Below are 20,838 nucleotides of genomic sequence, written 5' to 3' on the forward strand. Positions count from 1 at the left end.
CATGGTACCACATCCTCACGTTTTGTAGGCCCACCGGCCTACTAAACCAACCTAAACCATATAGAACCATTCTACCTTCATACCCTAGGACTAGTTACACACCATAATCGAAACTATGACAATTATAGGTCTGCACACAATGCAATAAGCAGCCATAAGTGCAGAGCTATACAAAGTCATGTACATTCATGTCATACCTCCACATGAACATTACACTTAATACCCCGATGCCTAGAGCAAACCTTTAGAAAAATGAGGAATCTTCCGGCACCGTCCAAGGACAGATGCACACCAGACAAAAGGATTATGCCTTACCATCCCCTGACATACACCACAATAAACCCATACACTCAATATCCGGCACACAACCTTCCGACGGCTCCCTGCAAAAAACATTACCCACATCAAACACCTTGCAAACCAGTCAACCTTCCCCATTCAGGCATCCAATCACTCCAATAGGACACACCACTAAAGAGACCAACCCCTTGCCTCCTCACCCCGACACCAAGCGGAGTAAATGTGCAACAGTAAGTCCACGATATCCCTCCGGAAAACTAGTTACCCACCGTCCCCCATATAACTGTTTGTTCCTACACGCTGTCCTATAAAAACACGCCGCCAATGCTTTTATCCTAATGTTTCCCTCCACCTCCCTCATTCCCCAAGAGACATACAAGTAATCAACTATTACGTATCTGATCGCCCTCCCCACCTCGTTGGGCACCCCTCTTATATCTAACATTAAAGCCCTAAGGGGTGATATCTGACCTCCCCCCAATAAAAGGAAAACCCTCTTCAACCACAATCTTACCACCTCCAAAGCAGAACAAAAATATACTACATGGAAAGCAGTTTCAACTTCCCCACAAAAACCGCATGACGCCTCTCTCACAAAACCCATTTGTCTTAGTACCTCTTTCGATGCCAAAGTCCCCATAAGAAATCTATATACTAATTCCCTCACTCTTGCCTGTATTCTTAGTTTACTAAATTCCACCCATATCACTCACCAGTCATATGTGGGATACACTGCCATTCCCTGCAGTTTACCTGGAGTTTACCTGGAGAGAGTTTCGGGGGTCAACGCCCCCGCGGCCCGGTCTGTGACCAGGCCTCCTGGTGGATCAGCGCCTGATCAACCAGGCTGTTGCTGCTGGCTGCACGCAAACCAACGTACGAGCCACAGCCCGGCTGATCAGGAACTGACTTTAGGTGCTTGTCCAGTGCCAGCTTGAAGACTGCCAGGGGTCTGTTGGTAATCCCCCTTATGTGTGCTGGGAGGCAGTTGAACAGTCTCGGGCCCCTGACACTTATTGTATGGTCTCTTAACGTGCTAGTGACACCCCTGCTTTTCATTGCGGGGATGGTGCATCGTCTGCCAAGTCTTTTGCTTTCGTAGTGAGTGATTTTCGTGTGCAAGTTCGGTACTAGTCCCTCTAGGATTTTCCAGGTGTATATAATCATGTATCTCTCCCTCCTGCGTTCCAGGGAATACAGGTTTAGAAACCTCAAGCGCTCCCAGTAATTGAGGTGTTTTATCTCCGTTATGCGCGCCGTGAAAGTTCTCTGTACATTTTCTAGGTCGGCAATTTCACCTGCCTTGAAAGGTGCTGTTAGTGTGCAGCAATATTCCAGCCTAGATAGAACAAGTGACCTGAAGAGTGTCATCATGGGCTTGGCCTCCCTAGTTTTGAAGGTTCTCATTATCCATCCTGTCATTTTTCTAGCAGATGCGATTGATACAATGTTATGGTCCTTGAAGGTGAGATCCTCCGACATAATCACTCCCAGGTCTTTGACGTTGGTGTTTCGCTCTATTTCGTGGCCAGAATTTGTTTTGTACTCTGATGAAGATTTAATTTCCTCATGTTTACCATATCTGAGTAATTGAAATTTCTCATCGTTGAACTTCATATTGTTTTCTGCAGCCCACTGAAAGATTTGGTTGATGTCCGCCTGGAGCCTTGCAGTGTCTGCAATGGAAGACACTGTCATGCAGATTCGGGTGTCATCTGCAAAGGAAGACACGGTGCTGTGGCTGACATCCTTGTCTATGTCGGATATGAGGATGAGGAACAAGATGGGAGCTAGTACTGTGCCTTGTGGAACAGAGCTTTTCACCGTAGCTGCCTCGGACTTTACTCTGTTGACGACTACTCTCTGTGTTCTGTTAGTGAGGAAATTATAGATCCATCGACCGACTTTTCCTGTTATTCCTTTAGCGCGCATTTTGTGCGCTATTACGCCATGGTCACACTTGTCGAAGGCTTTTGCAAAGTCTGTATATATTACATCTGCATTCTTTTTGTCTTCTAGTGCATTTAGGACCTGACGACGAACCACTCCCACCAACCGTTTTACCTTGAGTTTTTTAACATTGCGAATCTTTATCATAAACCTCAACATATCTTCACACTCCACTAAGTCCCTGCCACTCCACCATTTGCGGACATGCCCCATCACCTCCCCCACTCGAAGACTCCTTTCCCCCCCCTGCCCGAATATACCTCTGCTTAACATACAGCGCCTTCACCCTAGATCCCAATGCCATCAATCCCAATCCTCCCTGTCTTACCGCAGTCATTACCACATCTTTGCCCAACCACGCCCTCCCAAAACCCCACACATACCTTAATACTCTCCTTTGTAATTTCATAATATCCTGACTTCGTAAGGGATAAATTTCCGCCACTCCCCACACCTTACTATAAATCAGCTATTTACCACCCTTTGATGCAAGGTTACGTCCCCGGCCCGGAAACTTCTCAAAGCTCTGTCCATTACCATTTCTGAATTAGCCCTCCTGCTCTCCTGTGCATCTGCCAAATACTAAATCCCACAAATCTTGAGCCTTTCTACAGTTATCCAGCCAAACTCCTCCCCCAAGGTCCCGCCTACCCAAGCGCCTACCTCCAGCAACCGTGATTTCTGCTTATTAACTCTCATCCCAGAAGCATTCTTAAAAATCTCAAGTACCCTTCCCACCTTACTTAAATCTTCTATCTCATTAAGTAAAACAGTTGTATCATCTACATAACCCACAATATTCTTACAAAAGCCTCCACTCTCCCCCATCTCTCCCGTCCCACCATCAACAAGCACATAGAAAGGATTCTGCATACATGCAAAGAGTATTTGGGAGAGCAGACACCCCTGCCTCAAACCTCTCCCCATGCTTACAGGACTACCCAACCTACCATTTACCTGTACTCTCATCGATGCATCAGCATGCATTGTCCTCACCCATCCCACCACCCTCCCTCCAAAACCCATTCTTACCATACTCTCAATCAAAAAATCCCTATCCACATAATCATAAGCATTCTCCCAATCCAGACCTAGAATACCGCCCTCACTACTACCCTCAAGGAAATCCCTAATACGTCCATGACCTACCCGCATACTCCTGCCCAGAATTCCCAACTGTCCCCCATGTATCACTGACCCCATGACCTTCTTCAGTCTATTGCCTAAGATTTTCGCAAAAACCTTGTAATCTTCCCCCCCCCCCCTCTGCTTTGGCACCAAAACTATGACACCCGTACTTTGCGATTTGCGCAACTTCCCACCAGTTAACATATGATTCAATACCCCAACAAAGCATTGCCTAATACACCCCCAATGTGCTCTATAAAAATCATTTGAGGAAATGAGTGAGCTACTCAAGTCCCAATATGACTCAGTTTTTAGCAAGCCGCTAACCAGACTGAGAGTCGAAGATCAAAATGAATTTTTTTATGAGAGAGCCACAAAATTTGATTAACACAAGCCTATCCGATGTTATCCTGACGCCAAATGACTTCGAACAGGCGATAAATGACATGCCCATGCACTCTGCCCCAGGGCCAGACTCATGGAACTCTGTGTTCATCAAGAACTGCAAGAAGCCCCTATCACGAGCCTTTTCCATCCTATGGAGAGGGAGCATGGACACGGGGGTCGTCCCACAGTTACTAAAAACAACAGACATAGCCCCACTCCACAAAGGGGGCAGTAAAGCAACAGCAAAGAACTACAGACCAATAGCACTAACATCCCATATCATAAAAATCTTTGAAAGGGTCCTAAGAAGCAAGATCACCACGCATCTAGAAACCCATCAGTTACACAACCCAGGGCAACATGGGTTTAGAACAGGTCGCTCCTGTCTGTCTCAACTATTGGACCACTACGACAAGGTCCTAAATGCACTAGAAGACAAAAAGAATGCAGATGTAATATATACAGACTTTGCAAAAGCCTTCGACAAGTGTGACCATGGCGTAATAGCGCAAAAAATGCGTGCTAAAGGAATAACAGGAAAAGTCGGTCGATGGATCTATAATTTCCTCACTAACAGAACACAGAGAGTAGTCGTCAACAGAGTAAAGTCCGAGGCAGCTACGGTGAAAAGCTCTGTTCCACAAGGCACAGTACTCGCTCCCATCTTGTTCCTCATCCTTATATCCGACATAGACAAGGATGTCAGCCACAGCACCGTGTCTTCCTTTGCAGATGACACCCGAATCTGCATGACAGTGTCTTCCATTGCAGACACTGCAAAGCTCCAGGCAGACATCAACCAAATCTTTCAGTGGGCTGCAGAAAACAATATGAAGTTCAACGATGAGAAATTTCAATTACTCAGATATGGTAAACATGAGGAAATTAAATCTTCATCAGAGTACAAAACAAATTCTGGCCACAAAATAGAGCGAAACACCAACGTCAAAGACCTGGGAGTGATCATGTCGGAGGATCTCACCTTCAAGGACCATAACATTGTATCAATCGCATCTGCTAGAAAAATGACAGGATGGATAATGAGAACCTTCAAAACTAGGGAGGCCAAGCCCATGATGACACTCTTCAGGTCACTTGTTCTATCTAGGCTGGAATATTGCTGCACACTAACAGCACCTTTCAAGGCAGGTGAAATTGCCGACCTAGAAAATGTACAGAGAACTTTCACGGCGCGCATAACGGAGATAAAACACCTCAATTATTGGGAGCGCTTGAGGTTCCTAAACCTGTATTCCCTGGAACGCAGGAGGGAGAGATACATGATTATATACACCTGGAAAATCCTAGAGGGACTAGTACCGAACTTGCACACGAAAATCACCCACTACGAAAGCAAAAGACTTGGCAGACGATGCACCATCCCCCCAATGAAAAGCAGGGGTGTCACTAGCACGTTAAGAGTCCATACAATAAGTGTCAGGGGCCCGAGACTGTTCAACTGCCTCCCAGCACACATAAGGGGGATTACCAACAGACCCCTGGCAGTCTTCAAGCTGGCACTGGACAAGCACCTAAAGTCAGTTCCGGATCAGCCGGGCTGTGGCTCGTATGTTGGTTTGCGTGCAGCCAGCAGCAACAGCCTGGTTGATCAGGCTCTGATCCACCAGGAGGCCTGGTCTCAGACCGGGCCGCGGGGGCGTTGACCCCCGGAACTCTCTCCAGGTAAACTCCAGGTACCGTCTATCCCCGGTGTTTTTCCGGTACTCATCCCTAAAACTGCCTCTTCCACCTCAACCTCACTTCTACCACCCTCCAACCCCACTCTATCCTGCTCACTTAAAACACTATGGAACCCCCCCCTCCAAAAATTCCCTCCCAGGAACCCCCCTCCCTCCTACTCCATTTCTCCCTAAACCAACTATCTGCATAAAGACTCATACTTTCCGTGTTGGATAGGACCCGACCCTCTGGGTACCCTCCCACCCCAGGGCTTATTTCCAATTGTAATATGGTGGTTACCGTCTGACGTTCTCGAAATTTACGTAAAACAAACCTGGACAGCTTATCACCCCACAATTCATCGTCTAATCCCACCCTAACCCTGATTGCATCAAACCTATCATTGTGTAATTCAGCTATTCTACCCTGAAGACTATCCATGTCATCCCTCCTACTACCTCCTCCATCATAAGTCTTGCAACTGTCCCTCCAGATAATTTTGCATCCCATAATGCCACCTCGCCTCTTCTCGTCCCCTAACCTTAAAAAAATTCGCTATCTCAGGCTTGGCCTGCATTTCCCACCAATCTAACAGATCTATCTCCTTATCCCTAGCCTCCCAAAAATGCAACCACCAATCACTGAAAAAAGGCCCCTCCCCCTCCTCCTTAAGAAGCCTTACATTTAATTTCCAGTACCCAGAATAAATACGCACTACTCCATCCCACATCAAATCTGCAATCACCGCCCTGTGATCAGAAAACCCCACATCGAAGGCTCTTGCCCTCGCCACATCTATACCCTGTGTGGAAAATTTTTAATTTTCCGAAACTATAGTGCCTAATAGGTGTTTAATGTGTCTATATGGGTCAAAAATGTATTTGAAAATAAGAGTAGAACCAAGAGTTCCCTTTGCGCATGCGCGGATGTGCGGGGGGGGGGCGCGGATTGTTTTGAATGTGGTGAAGAAGCTGAGAAAGCATGGAACCACGAAATTGACATTCACGGCGGCCTGAGGATTAATATAGGCCTCATTTCATAATAAGAAGTGTCGTAACTGTTCCTGGTGGAGAGTGAGGGAACGTGATTTACGGGACCACGGTAATAGAGTGGTAAAAAGTGTGATAAGAGTAGGACCGGGTGTCAGGTGCACGGCCAGGGTGTGTCCAGGGGACATACCCGTGTGTTAATCCTCGCTCATCGGCCTCAGATCTTAATGGAGTGACCTCTAATTTGTATAATAGTTATGAGACGTTAAATCGTCTTGTGAATGGTAATGTAATCAGTGATAATAACATTGAGTTAAGAGAATGCGGGATGTGAAATAGAGCGCCTTGCTCCGAGTGAACGTGTGACTCTCGTACCGGGGATAATGGAGATTTATGGAATCACGACTTCTAACCGGGACAAACCGACGGATACCTCGTCCTGCCGGAATGAGAACCGTGTCGGTGTAGCAGGACATCGAAACTGAGATGGTGAATGGAAGAAATAAGGAGTATCAATCACCCACAGTTAAGTAACCCTTCTAGTTATAACAAACTTATGCTGGCCAGTTGTGTTATGTTGTAATTAGATAGGTTATGAGTGATCCAACTACATCAAGTGACCACCAGAGAACATCTGGTAAGTGGTGGGATTATGTATAAATGTTTTCCTTGATGGATGTATCCAGGTGTATCCTACCCCCCTCCCCTTCATTCAGCTAAACTAATATAATCTATACAGTCCACAATTAATTAGTAGCACCGTACTTGTGGGTGCTACCCAATCCATACTGGTCTCGGATAGATATGGATAAGATTGTGAGGTCGAGGGGACCACTTGGTGCGACCAGGGGTGGTTAAGTTTTCTCACATGTCTACACGGGGTGACTACGGTAAACAATATGATTGTCTCCCAATGAGATTACTGGTATGTATATAATGTTGAGGTACATACAGGTAAGCACCCTAGAAAATTTTCCATACCCTGCTTAACATAGATTCTGTCCAATTGCACCTCATATCCCCTACGGACGAACGTATGCTCCACTAGGTATCCCCCCTCCCCACCACATCAACAACCCCAACATCCCACAATACATCCCTCAGAACACTCAACACGCAACCCGCCCCTCTCGGTTCAACATCACCACTCCGTATCACACAATTCCAATCACCTCCTATTACTGTTATAGCAGGTAAACCTCGCAAGTGATACAGCAATACCTCCCTGACAAAATCTACTTTTACCCTGGTATTGCTAGCTGCTGGCATGTAAACACCTACGAAACTAGCCCGACTCTCACCCCAGACACCATCCACCCTCACTACCCTCCCACCCCCCCCTCTTCTCAACCCATGACACACAAGGGGCTGGTCTCCTTTACCTCAGTTGGAATTAACAGCCATTTATGTAGGTGTCAAATTAGTTAATTATATAAGAAATAAGTTGCAGGAGATAAATATTAGCGACACTGTAATTTGGTCTGATAATGAGGTATCCTTGTAATGGATTCGTAATGGAAACGGCAAAATTGTGTACGTGCAAAACAGTCACTGAAATTAATCAGATGCAAGAGAAGTATAATAGTTTGGGTCAGCATATGTTAACATTTAATCATATACCTGGTGAGGAGAATCCAGCTGATTTCTTGTCTCGAGGTTTACCTTATGCTAAATTTGTAAATGTTGTATCGTGGTTTAAAGGTTAGTTAGTTTAGTTTAATATGTTTATTATGCACCCCATACCCATCCTGTGGGCGGTAGTCAAAAGATTACAGAGGTACATAATGGGTCCAGGGACTGGGCCTCAAAGTTTTGATAGCTGAGCAAGTTACAGAGGTAATGAATTCACAATTTACAAAGGTAATGAACTCACAATTTACAAAGGTAATGAACTCCAGGTAGGTCTAGTCACAATCATTACAAGTTACAAAGGTATTTACAGATTACAGAGGTACACAATGGGTCCAGGGACCGGGCTCCAAAGTTTTGATGGCTGAACTAGGTACAAGGTAATGAACTGGTATTCTTCTTTACCCAAACTAATCAATGTAACCAAGTTGGTGTTTAAATTTCTAAACAAGATGAATATCTCATATAAGTTTTCACATCCTCTTGAATATTGGATAAAGAGGGTACAAGAAATTTATGGAAATGAGATTAAATTGATGATGGAAAAAAAATTGTGAAAGGTTCCATAATAGAGAAATTGGGGCTGTATTTAGAGAACAATGTAATTAGGTGCAGAGGTAGGTTACAAAATGCTGAATTGGGTGGCTATGCTAAATAAGATTATGCTAAATTAAATTAAACTAAATTAAACTAAATTAAATTTGTTAGATGATGAGTTTTGGGCAGTAAGATAGGGATCTTACTGCCCAAAACTCATCATCTAACAAATTTAATTGTTCTAAATGCCCATAAAAATGTAATGCATGGTGGGGTACAAGATACCTTAAATTGTATTAGGGAAACTTTCTGGATTCCACAAGGACGACAAAGTGTAAAAAGGGTGATTAAATCTTGTGTAATATGTTGCCGTGTGAATGCCAGATCCTATATGTACCCAGGTCCTCTACCATTGCCAAATGAGCAATTTGAGTCATTTAGCAGCGAACTCTGCCCGGCTGCAGTGTGGAAAATACTGTATATATTTTCCAGAAATACAGTATTTATATGTAAATAGATGGCCATACTGTATTTAATAAAAATTGTTATAAAAAATGGGAAGCCTGCGCCTGTGCAGAGAGGACTCGCCATTGTTGTTTGAATTAGACACAAACGTTAGTAAATATTGGGAAGAATTTTCGTGCTCTAGAGGTAAAATTGGGCTGACACCTCTCAAATAGGAGACGAAATTGTTGGATGTGTATTCCTGCATAAATTGAGATATCAGACGACTGGACAAGACAGCTCCAGGAACCTCAGATAAGCTATCTAGATTTGTGTTATAATTCTGGCCAGTATTTTCATAAATTTAGACAGTGAGGTTTTCTGAGTATGATACACCTTGATCTCCAGTCAAATTGGTGAGTGATTTTAAGATATTCTCCTTCTGTTATATAAATGTGTATCTATAATCATTTTTTAATTTTAATATACAGTCCACAAATTTATATATTTACCAGAATTCCTGGTGATACATATTTCATTTGTAATTAATGGGTCTAGAGCAACTTGTGGATATGACATTGGTAGGTATCGAAGGGGGACATTTTTGCGACCTAGGTGTCCCAAATTCCTACTTGTCTATAAGTAAGTAAGTAAGTTTATTCAGGTATACACAAATACAGTTACATAGAATTATCATACATAGCAGCATATGTGTAGAGAACCTAGGATAACCCAAAAAAGTCAGACAGAGTGACTTATTTCCATTGGGGTCCTTTTACCTTATTATTATAATATAAAGGTTATAATATTTTCTTATTATTCTACAATGGAGATAACATCTTATTATCATATTAAAAAGACTATCTACTACACCAAGGTCATTAAGACTATCTACAATACGAGGGTCATTACTAGGAATATGGTAAAATTTACACGTATGTTAGCTAAAAAATAGAAAATCATTCCCCTCCCTTTCTGTAGCTACATTCATCAGACACCTTTTGTCTATGTAACTCTGAAAAATAATAATCTTTGTTATCATTTACTGTTATGTATATAATGAGTTACATTCAGATAAATGCAATTTTCCACACGAGAAGTGTAAATTTTTCGTTGTGTATATACGAAGTATATTTTAAATACTACATTAAGAATTAATTTATTATTGACTGGTGGGTGTACTGGTGACATGCAGCCTTGATGACCCTCGTGTAGCCGACAGGATTTAACCACATTAACCAACACAGGGTCAGTCAATGGGCGGACCTGTTCGCTCTGTGGTTGAACACTGAAAAGCAGCCAGTGATGCATTGACAGTCCATCTCAGTGTTGTAACACTGATATCAATTCGGCACTGTGTCAGAGTAGATCAGTATTATGATATGCTAGCGTAGCATCATTGTAGCGTCGGTGCTGTGGTATTGTCAGTGCAGGTTTGTGAATTCAGTCGTATACACATTACTGTGAAGTTTATTCTTTGTTAGAAACATACACATCCAAACAACTGGGCAAAAACGTTCTATTGGTTAACCAGGTTAGTGATTAATATTTATTGATAGTGAATCAAGGTAGAAAATTACTTTATTCGTATTATTAACCGAGAAAAGTCACGCAGTATAGCTTATCTCCATTGGAATCTTCAAGACCTCTAGGATGCGGCCCGCAATAGTCGACTAATTCCAAGCGACAGCAGGTGTTAGAAGCCTTGTTCACACGTCCGCCTCGCCCAGGGTTCGACCCCAGGTACTCTCGATTATAAGCGAAAAGCGCAATCAACACCACTGCTTAGAAACCAACTGATGGCTGGTGGTGATAACATTTTGTTGGATGTGCCCGAGGCATAGGCAGAAAAGTAATAGATGGACTGAGATGTCATTCTCGCTTTGTCTCCGGTTAATGAAGTTCGGCTGGAAGTATTTCCCTTTAAAATGCTATTGGACAGCTCAATTATATTTGACTCTCCTTGAGCGCATATATGCCCTTGACATCTGTCGCTCATTTGATGGCCAATGTGCAATGGGAATCGACTGAAAGTTTACTACATTTTTTACATAAATATTACCCTACCTGTGCATGCTTTCTGAAACAAATTATATGGATATGTTCACAGATGATTCCAAATTATTAGTTAAAAAAAAACAGTAAATCTCTACAAGATGAATTAGAGCAAATGGAGTGATAGATGGATAATGGAATTTTAAGAAGATAAATGCCTTGTAATATAAATGGGAGAGAGTAAAATAAAACCATATGAAGCATATAGACCAGTGGTTATTAACCTTGTGATAAATTATTTAAAACCGACAAGTTGAAGATTGAGACACTTATGCAACATACAGGAATCTTTATTGAAGAAACGTTTCGCAACACGGTGGCTTCAGGTTTGAGGCAATCAGTCCCTCAATGCTGAGGGAATGATTACCTCAAACTTCAATTCTTCACCATTCTCCTTTGTATGGACTGATGAAGCCACTGTGTGGCGAAACGTTTCTTCAATGAAGATTCCCATGTGTTGCATAAACAGTTCTTAACCTTGTTGGAGGTACTGAACCCCGCAAGTTTCATCCGTGCATTCATCCAACCCTTCGTAATTGGAAAAATGAAATATAATTTCTTCAAAATATGATTTCAATCAAAACTGCAAATCAGTGTGACTTGCTGTTGCCTTTCAGAGACAAGTTCAGAAATGCGCGGCTTCACCTTGGCAAGTGCCACTCTCATATTTTCGCAACAGCTTGTTCATTTTCTCCGTTTTGATGTCTACCATCCTCGAAAAGGATTGCTCGCAGAGATACATTGTAACAAACGACGTGAGCATCTCAAGGGCTGTCATAGAAATAAGTGGGTAACGCTACGATTTGGTGACAGCAAAACGTTGAGATCGTTGTTGTTCTGAAGAGGTGCTGTTGAACCTGGCTCTGTTGAAGTTCACTGATTTCGTCGAGGTATTCGTCATTGACATTTGCTGTCGCAACACTGAATGTGAACGGTTGTCTCACCCATGCTGGATATGACTCTGGCGAGGAAGTATCCGTCGAGAGACTTTGCGAGCTCATCTAAGTGCATGGCAATTCCTTGCTTCAGTTCCCCGGGTAAAGAAATGTTTCCGATTCCAGACACGTCTTCGATCTTACACAGTCGTCCAGCAGGGAAAAAGTTTGCGAAGTTATCATTCTCTGTTCGTCGTTTCCATAACGGTAGCTTTTTTTTTTTTTTTTTGAAAAGCCTTCAGGTTTTCTTCCGCTTCGATGATGTTGACTCCACCGCCCTGCAAATGTCGACTGAGATGATTGACAGCATCGAAGATATCGGCAATGTACGCCAATATGAGAATGAACTCAGAATTTTCGAAGCAATCTGCATGACAATGTTGGTGCTCTCGCAAAAAACAGGGCTAATTCCACACGCAAGGCAAAACAGGGCTAATTCCACACGCAAGGCAAAACAGGGCTAATTCCACACGCAAGGCAAAAACAGGGCTAATTCCATACGCAAGGCAAAAACAGGCTAATTCCATACGCAAAGCAAAAACACGATTCAGCACCTTTCCCCGGGATAACCACCGAACGTTAGAATAGTTCAGAAGTACCTCGAATTCAGAGGCCATTTCATTACAGCTCTTTGAAGATGCGGTGCTTCATAGTACTATTTTGCACGTAGTTCACACATTCCACTACAATTTTCAATACTTCTGCCAGTTTTGGAGGTAAGGTTTTTGTTGCCAACGCATGCCTGTGCAGAACAGTGCGTAACAATGATACGTGGTACATAGGCTTTCATCAGCGCTCCAAAGCCAGAATTCCGTCCCAGCATGACTGGAGCAGAAACCGTATTCCACGGAAGATCGTTTTCTGAAGAAGTGTAGTGTGTGTGTGTATGACCTCCGGCGAACCCCTGAGATTGACTCACCGAACCCCTGGGGTTCAATCGAACCCACTGATATAGACTGATAATTACTGAGAGTCAGATAGAGGTGGAACCTAGGAGTCTTTATTAAGAAAAAAAATTGCGACTTGAAGATCATTTAAACGAGATTGTGAGAAACTCAAGTGCGACTCTGCTTAATTATAAAATAGCTTTTAAATGTATGAATAGAGAAATGCTTAAAAAATGCTGCTTATAACATATAGTAGGCCAAAATTGGAATATGCAGCGGTGGTGTGGTCCTCATGCCTAAAAATAACACACACAATATTTGGGTATCTTTGTTTTGTAATAGATTGGGGAATCAGTCCCTCCAGCCTCGCAGAATTATGTACAGAAGGCCGTAGAAAATGAGGGACTGATTTCCTCTACTTCTATTCCATTTGTCCCAGTATTGTATGATAAAGCTAAGAATACCGGCGAATAAAAAAAAAAAAGCTACTGGATGGTGAAAAGTCTACAACATGAAGATCTACCCACATGTTATACGTGTCTAATTCACAGAGTTGAAAGTATTGCATTTATTTGATATATTACTGAAAAACACGAATAAATTATTAAACTCCAAAGAAGAGCTATAAAATACACAAATAACCTCGTCGTAAGCTTCTCTCTTTTATGTGCGGGTTATTTGTGTATCGTTCCAGTCACGATATTGTGCCTTTTTTGTTATTTAAGAGCTATAAAATGGTTGGTGGTTTAAATTTATGTTTTATGATAGGCTGAAAACACTAATGACGCTCAGGCTGACTTATAAGGGGAAGAGGTCATATAATAACCACGCCACACATAAGGTCACAAGAAGGACAAGAAAGATTGAATAAAGAAGACACAGTTGTAAATGAGAAAAAAAGTGGCGTCTAAGGGATACTAGGGCATTTTTCTTAACAAAATGGAAGATAAGGGGAATAAATTACAAGAGGCAGTAGCAAATAACTCACGAAATCGTAATGACACGATTGCAAACAAACCATACCACGGGGGGGGGGGGGGATAGAACCCGCGATCAGAGACGGTCTGGAGTTTTGAGACTCTGATCGCGGGTTCTATCCCCACCCGTGGTATGGTTTTTTTCTGCAGCAAATGTTTCAGGCATAGGAAATTTTATAGGAAAAACACTAAATGATGAAGAAACTGTTGACTACAGCTCCAGATAGGTAATTACAAGTAGGTAAGCTTTGTATGACCCATACGGGTTTAGTGCGCAATTTCATTTCATTATTACAAATGGGTAATTATGTATATATGATAGTCACCTAAGACACTCACCATTCTACAGGATGAATTTCCACAGGCGCCTGAGGCATGAAAAGTGCTCTGACACTAACTCTAATTCACAAGAATATACACTGAACTCCTCGGTGATGTAAATTTATGCAGATTCAATATAAAAGTTCATTTTTTTCTTTACAAATGACTTACCTACTGAGTACACATTAATTTGCAGTATGAAGAAAGTATACTTAATATCTTCACTCGCGTGGCTTTCAGAGGTGTGTATACATCTGTGTATATACAATAAGAGTTTGATCGCCAAGGAATTAAATTAAATAAACATTTTTTTTTAACAGGTAAAGTGCGACCTAAAAACTAAGATCTCTATCGAATTTTTCCCTTACACATTAGACAAACGAGATATAGAAATACAATCTCCGTAGTAAAATGACACAAATGACAATCTAAAATTAAAATACAAAGTCTTAATATGTTGTATTAGTGCTTATATTATCCCTCAGATGGACAAAAGAGCAATAGTGTGTGTGTGTGGTGTCGAGTGCGTGAGTTGGATCTAGTCTCTCACTGTTTACGTTTGATGACAGTTGTGTGATTTCACCAGCTTCTGGGCTGCATTTGTACGAATTCTCACCCTCCCACCATGTCGGAATCTTATGGTGAGTACAAGACTTTCTTGTGCCGCTCAGTGAGTGCAGAGAAAGAAAGGAAAATGTTGCTGGTTTGAGAAGAAGATTGTTGGTGTGGAGGAAGAGGTGAAGGTGGGGCTCACCTGTCAACATGTAATTCTCCACCAACTGTCTACATTGTTTCAAGAATGATTTATGTTAAAGAAAATCTAATAAAATCAACATATTTTATTGCCAGTAGTAGGTCAACTTAAATCTTAACAATTTTTTCAACATCACCTAGCAATTTTTAAAACATACAAAAGATGTCGAAATTTTTCCCGGATGATTTAAACCCTTGAGTTGAAAGCTCCTACACCATATTGAGTGGACTGTAAGATGACACCCCTCAAGGAAGGTTCCTTGATGTTGGTGAGGGGCTCTTGATTTAGGGAATTGGATCTGTGCTCCAGTTCCCCGAATTAAGCCTGAATGCCTTCCACATCCCCCCCCAGGCGCTGTATAATCCTCTGGGTTTAGCGCTTCCCCCTTGATTATAATAATAATAATGTAAGATGACACATTATTGAACATGTCGATAAATTAGATGTTAAATCTAATAAAATGAAGCGACAATTTCCAGTGTAAAGCATAAGTAGCAAATTGGTACTGTTGCCTCATCCGTGGGTGGAGGGTATTGGGCATCTTGTTGTTCATGTGTCATGTCATGGCTCTCATCTCATCATAGCACTTTGAAAAATTCAGGACCTTTTTGGGTTATCCTAGGTAATTTACACATGTGCTGCTATGTATGACAATTTACGTAACTATGTTAAGTAAAAGGACACAAATGTAACTAATGTGACATTTTATTATGGCAACGTTTCACTCTCCAGGAGCTTTGTCAAGCCGTTACGGCTTGACAAAGTACCTGGAGAGCGAAACGTTGCCACAATAAAATGTCACATTAGTTACATTTGTGTCCTTTTACTTGACGTATTGTTGGCAATTCTACCAATATTAATACAGCTGTATTTATGTGTACTTGTACCTGAATAAACTTAGTTACTAGTTTACTTAAAATTATTTCTTTGTAATATGATTATGCTTTTGGTCATTTACCCTTTGACTGTCGCAGGCCCCTTTCTGAAACTGTCATTCTATGTCGCAAAATTTTTGAGAAAAAGAAAAATTATTTTTTCTTATGAAATGATAGAGAATCTTTTCCCGATGGTAATGACACCAAAAGCTCGAAATTTGGTCGAAAACTCGCGGAATTAAGCTCCCGCGAAGTTAGCGGTCTTGTATATACCTATCGGCGATTTCGCCGACTTTGAGCCCTGTTTTTAGCCAATTCCGTTGTTCCAGTTGACCAAACTCATAGCTATTTCTTTAGAACTCCATTTTGTCTATCAGTTGAGTACAAGAAACCGCCCATTTACCGATTGAAACTACCCAATAAAGTTGTCAGAAATTGGCAATTTGGCCAATTTCACGCAAATCAAAAAAGATGCCAGTTTCAAAATAGGGCCAATTTCACGCAAATCAAAAAAGATGCTAGTTTCAAAATAGGGTCCAGAATAAACAAGGTAGACATTCTTGGCACTAAAATAACATATCTTCTGTTCATTAGTCACATCTCTAGGCCCCTCTTATATTACTATTGCTTTCTATTTTGATTTTTTATTCATACAAAAAAATACAAAATTTACTGGTATGCAGACTACTACATTATTTAATGAATGGTATAAATAATATCAGTGCACTAGTGAAAGAATATTAGACTCCCCAGTTGACGTGTATTGGACGTGTGGTGTGATTTGCTTACTCCTGAACATTGGTAAAAATTTAACATTTCCGCTACTTTGAGCTCAGTTTCAAGGTCGTTTTCATCGTGAAAGTAATGAAAATCATCTCTATTTCTGTAATATGTTTTCCATTTTATCACCTAAGATCATGAAAACGAGAATACAATGATAAATACTATACGAAAATGCACCTCAAAGTCGGCGTTTTAATTAAAAAAACGGTCAGTTTTTTTTTTTTCTCATTACGCTGTGTGCTGCAGGATTTTTTTTATGTGGTGCACACTGACCACACAGACCCATTATCTCACATGTGGGCCTACCAGCTTTCTCCTGCTTGATTTGAAACCGCTAGAATTTATGAGTATACGTCAGAAACAGTGGTGCGTAAGACGTATTTATACGGCGTAAACAGTCAAAGGGTTAAAGGATTTTTCATGTCATAAAGGTCCCTTGTCCCCGGGTTCAATTCTGGGCAAGGTGAGATGTAGGGCCAAGTCTTTTAACACCTACTCCTGTTACACTAGCAACATACTTAGGTGTTATTGCATACTGTTAATAAGCTACTTGTCTTGACACAAAAACACCAAGGAATCTTGGCTCAGGAAATGTCTTCTCTAATTCTGTTAACAAATATTTAGCATGACCTCTTTCCACTAATGGGCCTCATTCACCTGCAGTATCTCCGACTGCTGCTACATCTTACTTCTGCTCTAGTATATCAGGTCTGGCTCCATGCCTGTACATCAAACTAAGGGACCAACCACCTTTTATCAAGAATGAGGGAGTAATCCCTTAAAAAATCCCTCTCCACTTCTGTAGTATCCAGTGTTATATACTCAACTGAAGAAGCCTGTTGTGCAGGGTAAATGTTTTGGCAATAAAGAAAACCCAAGCGTTGCTCATGTCTTATTTACCAACTTCTAGGTATTATTTACCACTAATGTGCTGCCTCTGTCACAGTGTCAAATTATAATACATGCAATATACAGTACACACAACATGTGAAATATCTTATGAGGTTAAACTGATATGCAGTACTGTACACTATTTTACCTGAAACTGAACTAGGTTAGGTTAAGTTAGCAATTCCAATATTTTTTTAATGTTGGTGGAATTCTTATCTGATGTTATATACAGTTGTTAAATATTTCTAATCATGTTTAGCCACGTTGTTTTGGAAGATAATCTGTTGATACTTGCACCATTAAGCAGGTCATAAGAAAAATACTTTTTTCATGTAAAGTGTGGTGACATGAATTAAATCCTAACATTTAATATGACAAGTCTGCACTATTTGGCATTCCCTTTGTTTGGAGTAATCTTAATAAATTTTCTAGAATATTTTGATAGTGGTTACATTATGCACTTAGAAAAGCATTGAAATAGTGTTTTATATTATGTTAAACTACTAATAGATTATAATGATGAATGATGGTTTTCCATCAGCCTAAGGTATGGTAGTCTATATAGACAAAATGCAGATTGTGGAATTTTAAAAGCAAAAATTTTAATAGGTTATTTTAAGTGCAATGAGAATACGAGATATACAGGGATGATCATAATTTGCGCTGGTTACGTTCCTGAAAGCTGAGCTATCACTGATTTCCACAATTTATGGACTAAAATATTTATGGGGAAAATAGGGCTGCATTTGTAAGATCTCCAAATGACCTAGCAGTGAGTTTCAGACTGTACAAAGAAAGAGTACATGTAACTGAAATTTGGTTAGTTTAATGCTATAGGGCACTTGTTACTTACCTTCAAGTCAGGTTGCTTGTGCTTAATGTCTTGGAGTGGAGAGGGGTGGCTATTGCCTTACTTGGCCAAGGTTGGGTTAGGAGTGACATGATGTTGAAGGTTTGGGATGTTGGGGTGTTGATGCAGCTTCATCAACTAGTTGTTGCAGTGGAGTGCTCAGACATTCTGTCATATGCCACTGGTTTGTTTTACTTTGAAGTTCATTATACAGCCCTCTGCACATTTTGAACGTGTTAAACTATTCATCATCAAGTGTGCACTTGTTTTTTCAGCTGGCTTTCCTCCTCACATACTTTTATATTATCATAAAGTTTTTTTCCCTAATAAGGCCATCAAGTGGAACACTTTTGTTTTGTTTGCTTTTCAGTCCACACATTTAGTAAACCTTTGATTTATTTAGTTGTAATGACCTATTGTAATGCCAGCACCTTTCAAGGCAGGTGAAATAGCTGACCTAGAAAATGTACAGAGAACTTTCACGGTACGCATAACTGAGATAAAACACATCAATTACTGGGAGTGCTTGAAGTTTCTGAACCTGTACTCCCTGGAATGCAGGCGGGAGAGATACATGATTATATACACCTGGAAAATCATAGAGGGACTAGTACCAAACTTGCAAACGAAAATTACTCCCTACAAAAGCAAAATACTCTGCAGACATTGCAACAACCCCCCCAGTGAAAAGCAGGGGTGCCACTAGCACATTAAGAGAACACACAATAAGTCTCAGGGGCCCCAAGACTGTTCAACTACCTCCCAGCATACTTAAGAGGGATTACCAATAGACCCCTGGCTGTCTTCAAGCAGGCACTGGACAAGCGCCTAAAGTTGGTACCTGACCAGCCGGGCTGTGGTTCGTACGTTGGGTTGCCTGCAGCCAGCAGTAACAACCTGGTTGATCAGGCCCTGATCCACCATGAGGCCTGGTCACAGACTGGGCTGTGGGGGCGTTGACCCCCGGAACTCTCTCCAGGTAAACTCCAGGTATTCTTTATTCCTCACTCTTTTCATTGCACAACCCTTTCCCTTCATCTAATTGTTTAAAATTTAACAAATTGTTGATTCCCTAATACCAAACACTCATGCCATCTCCATGATCTGTGCACTGCCTTTCAGCACCTCAGTTACCTCTGTTTTTTTTTTTTTTCAAAATAGGCATTGTTTCGTGCTTAATTTTCTTGTTTCACCATCATCACCTACACTTTGTTTGGATGCTATGATAAATATCCAGAGACAAGATAGGGTGACGAAGAAAAGAAAATAAAACTGAGCAGTGATATACACTGATTCTCATAGGAGGCTGTTTGTTGACATCCATTCCTTCCCCTCACACCCTTTCCTGCACAGCTAAAATAATTGAGCTGTCCTATGTGTAGTGATGGGTCTTCTGCTTGCCTGCCACAGCACATCTTAATGGAAATATGCACCACCAGTGGAAATGAATTCCATTCCCACTTAAGGTTTTCTACTATATTTTCAACATGCCTCATACACTGGTCTAATGAATGACAATGCCACTTCCTTCCTTGAAGAAACACTATTTATTGCAGAATATTAACTGTTTCTGCAAAAATTTGGGTTCCTGATTTTTTCAGAGAGTTGATAATTCTTGAGGGACGGATAAATGGATGCATTTTTGATGCTTGACAGTTATTTGTCCTTCATCTTTGTGTTAAGATGGGTCAGCTTAATACTGAAGCTTGCTCTTGTACAGTAATAATATACTATTGTAACTTAAATGCTTTTCTTCATTTATACAGAAATATTGAGGTACATACTGTACTGCATGTTATAAATATTCAAATATGTATTATACATTTTTATTAACATGTGGTTTTTGTTTCAGATTTCTTATTTAAATTCCTCGTAATTGGAAGTGCGGGGACTGGAAAATCCTGCCTTCTTCATCAGTTTATCGAGGGCAAATGTAAGTAAATTTAAACAGAAATTACTATTAGATGATGGGTAAAGGCAATGTAATTTGATACTAATTAGAGTGCAAGTACAGCAGTGGTATGTATTGATTATTCTATAACCCATAATTATCTTTTGTGGAAATATAGTATGTAGATTGCTCTAATTATCTATTTCACATGTACAGTGGACCCCCGCCTTACGATATTAACCCTTTGACTGTCGCAACCCCCAATCCTGAGGTGTCTCCTGGTGTCGCAAAATTAAAAAAAAAAAAATAAATAATTTTTTCTTATGAAATGATAGAATCTTTTCCCGATTGTAATGACACCAAAAAAACGAAATTTGATGAAAAACTGACGGAATTATGCTCTCGCGAAGTTAGTGACCTCGGCGCTGTTTACAAATCGGCGATTTCGCCCACTTTGAGCCCTATTTTCGGCTAATTCCATTGTTCCAGTCACCCAAACTCATAGCTATTTCTTTAGAACTACATTTTTTCTATCGATTGAGTACAAGAAACTGCCCATTTACCGATTTCAACTA

General features: G+C 41.0%; 1 protein-coding gene across 1 annotated transcript in view; it reads left to right on the forward strand.

Moving 5' to 3' along the window:
* The first annotated feature begins 14,725 nt into the window (after window positions 1-14,725).
* Rab4 (RAS oncogene family member Rab4) overlaps window positions 14,726-20,838 on the forward strand; it is a 128,564-nt gene continuing 122,451 nt past the window's right edge. The window contains exons 1-2 of the mRNA XM_070086363.1: window positions 14,726-14,860; window positions 20,225-20,305. Of these exons, the coding sequence (XP_069942464.1) occupies window positions 14,845-14,860; window positions 20,225-20,305 (97 nt within the window). The 5' untranslated portion in view covers window positions 14,726-14,844. The remainder of the gene's footprint in view (window positions 14,861-20,224; window positions 20,306-20,838) is intronic.

This window comes from Cherax quadricarinatus, chromosome 18, assembly GCF_038502225.1.
Source record: "Cherax quadricarinatus isolate ZL_2023a chromosome 18, ASM3850222v1, whole genome shotgun sequence".
Lineage (NCBI taxonomy): Eukaryota > Metazoa > Arthropoda > Malacostraca > Decapoda > Parastacidae > Cherax > Cherax quadricarinatus.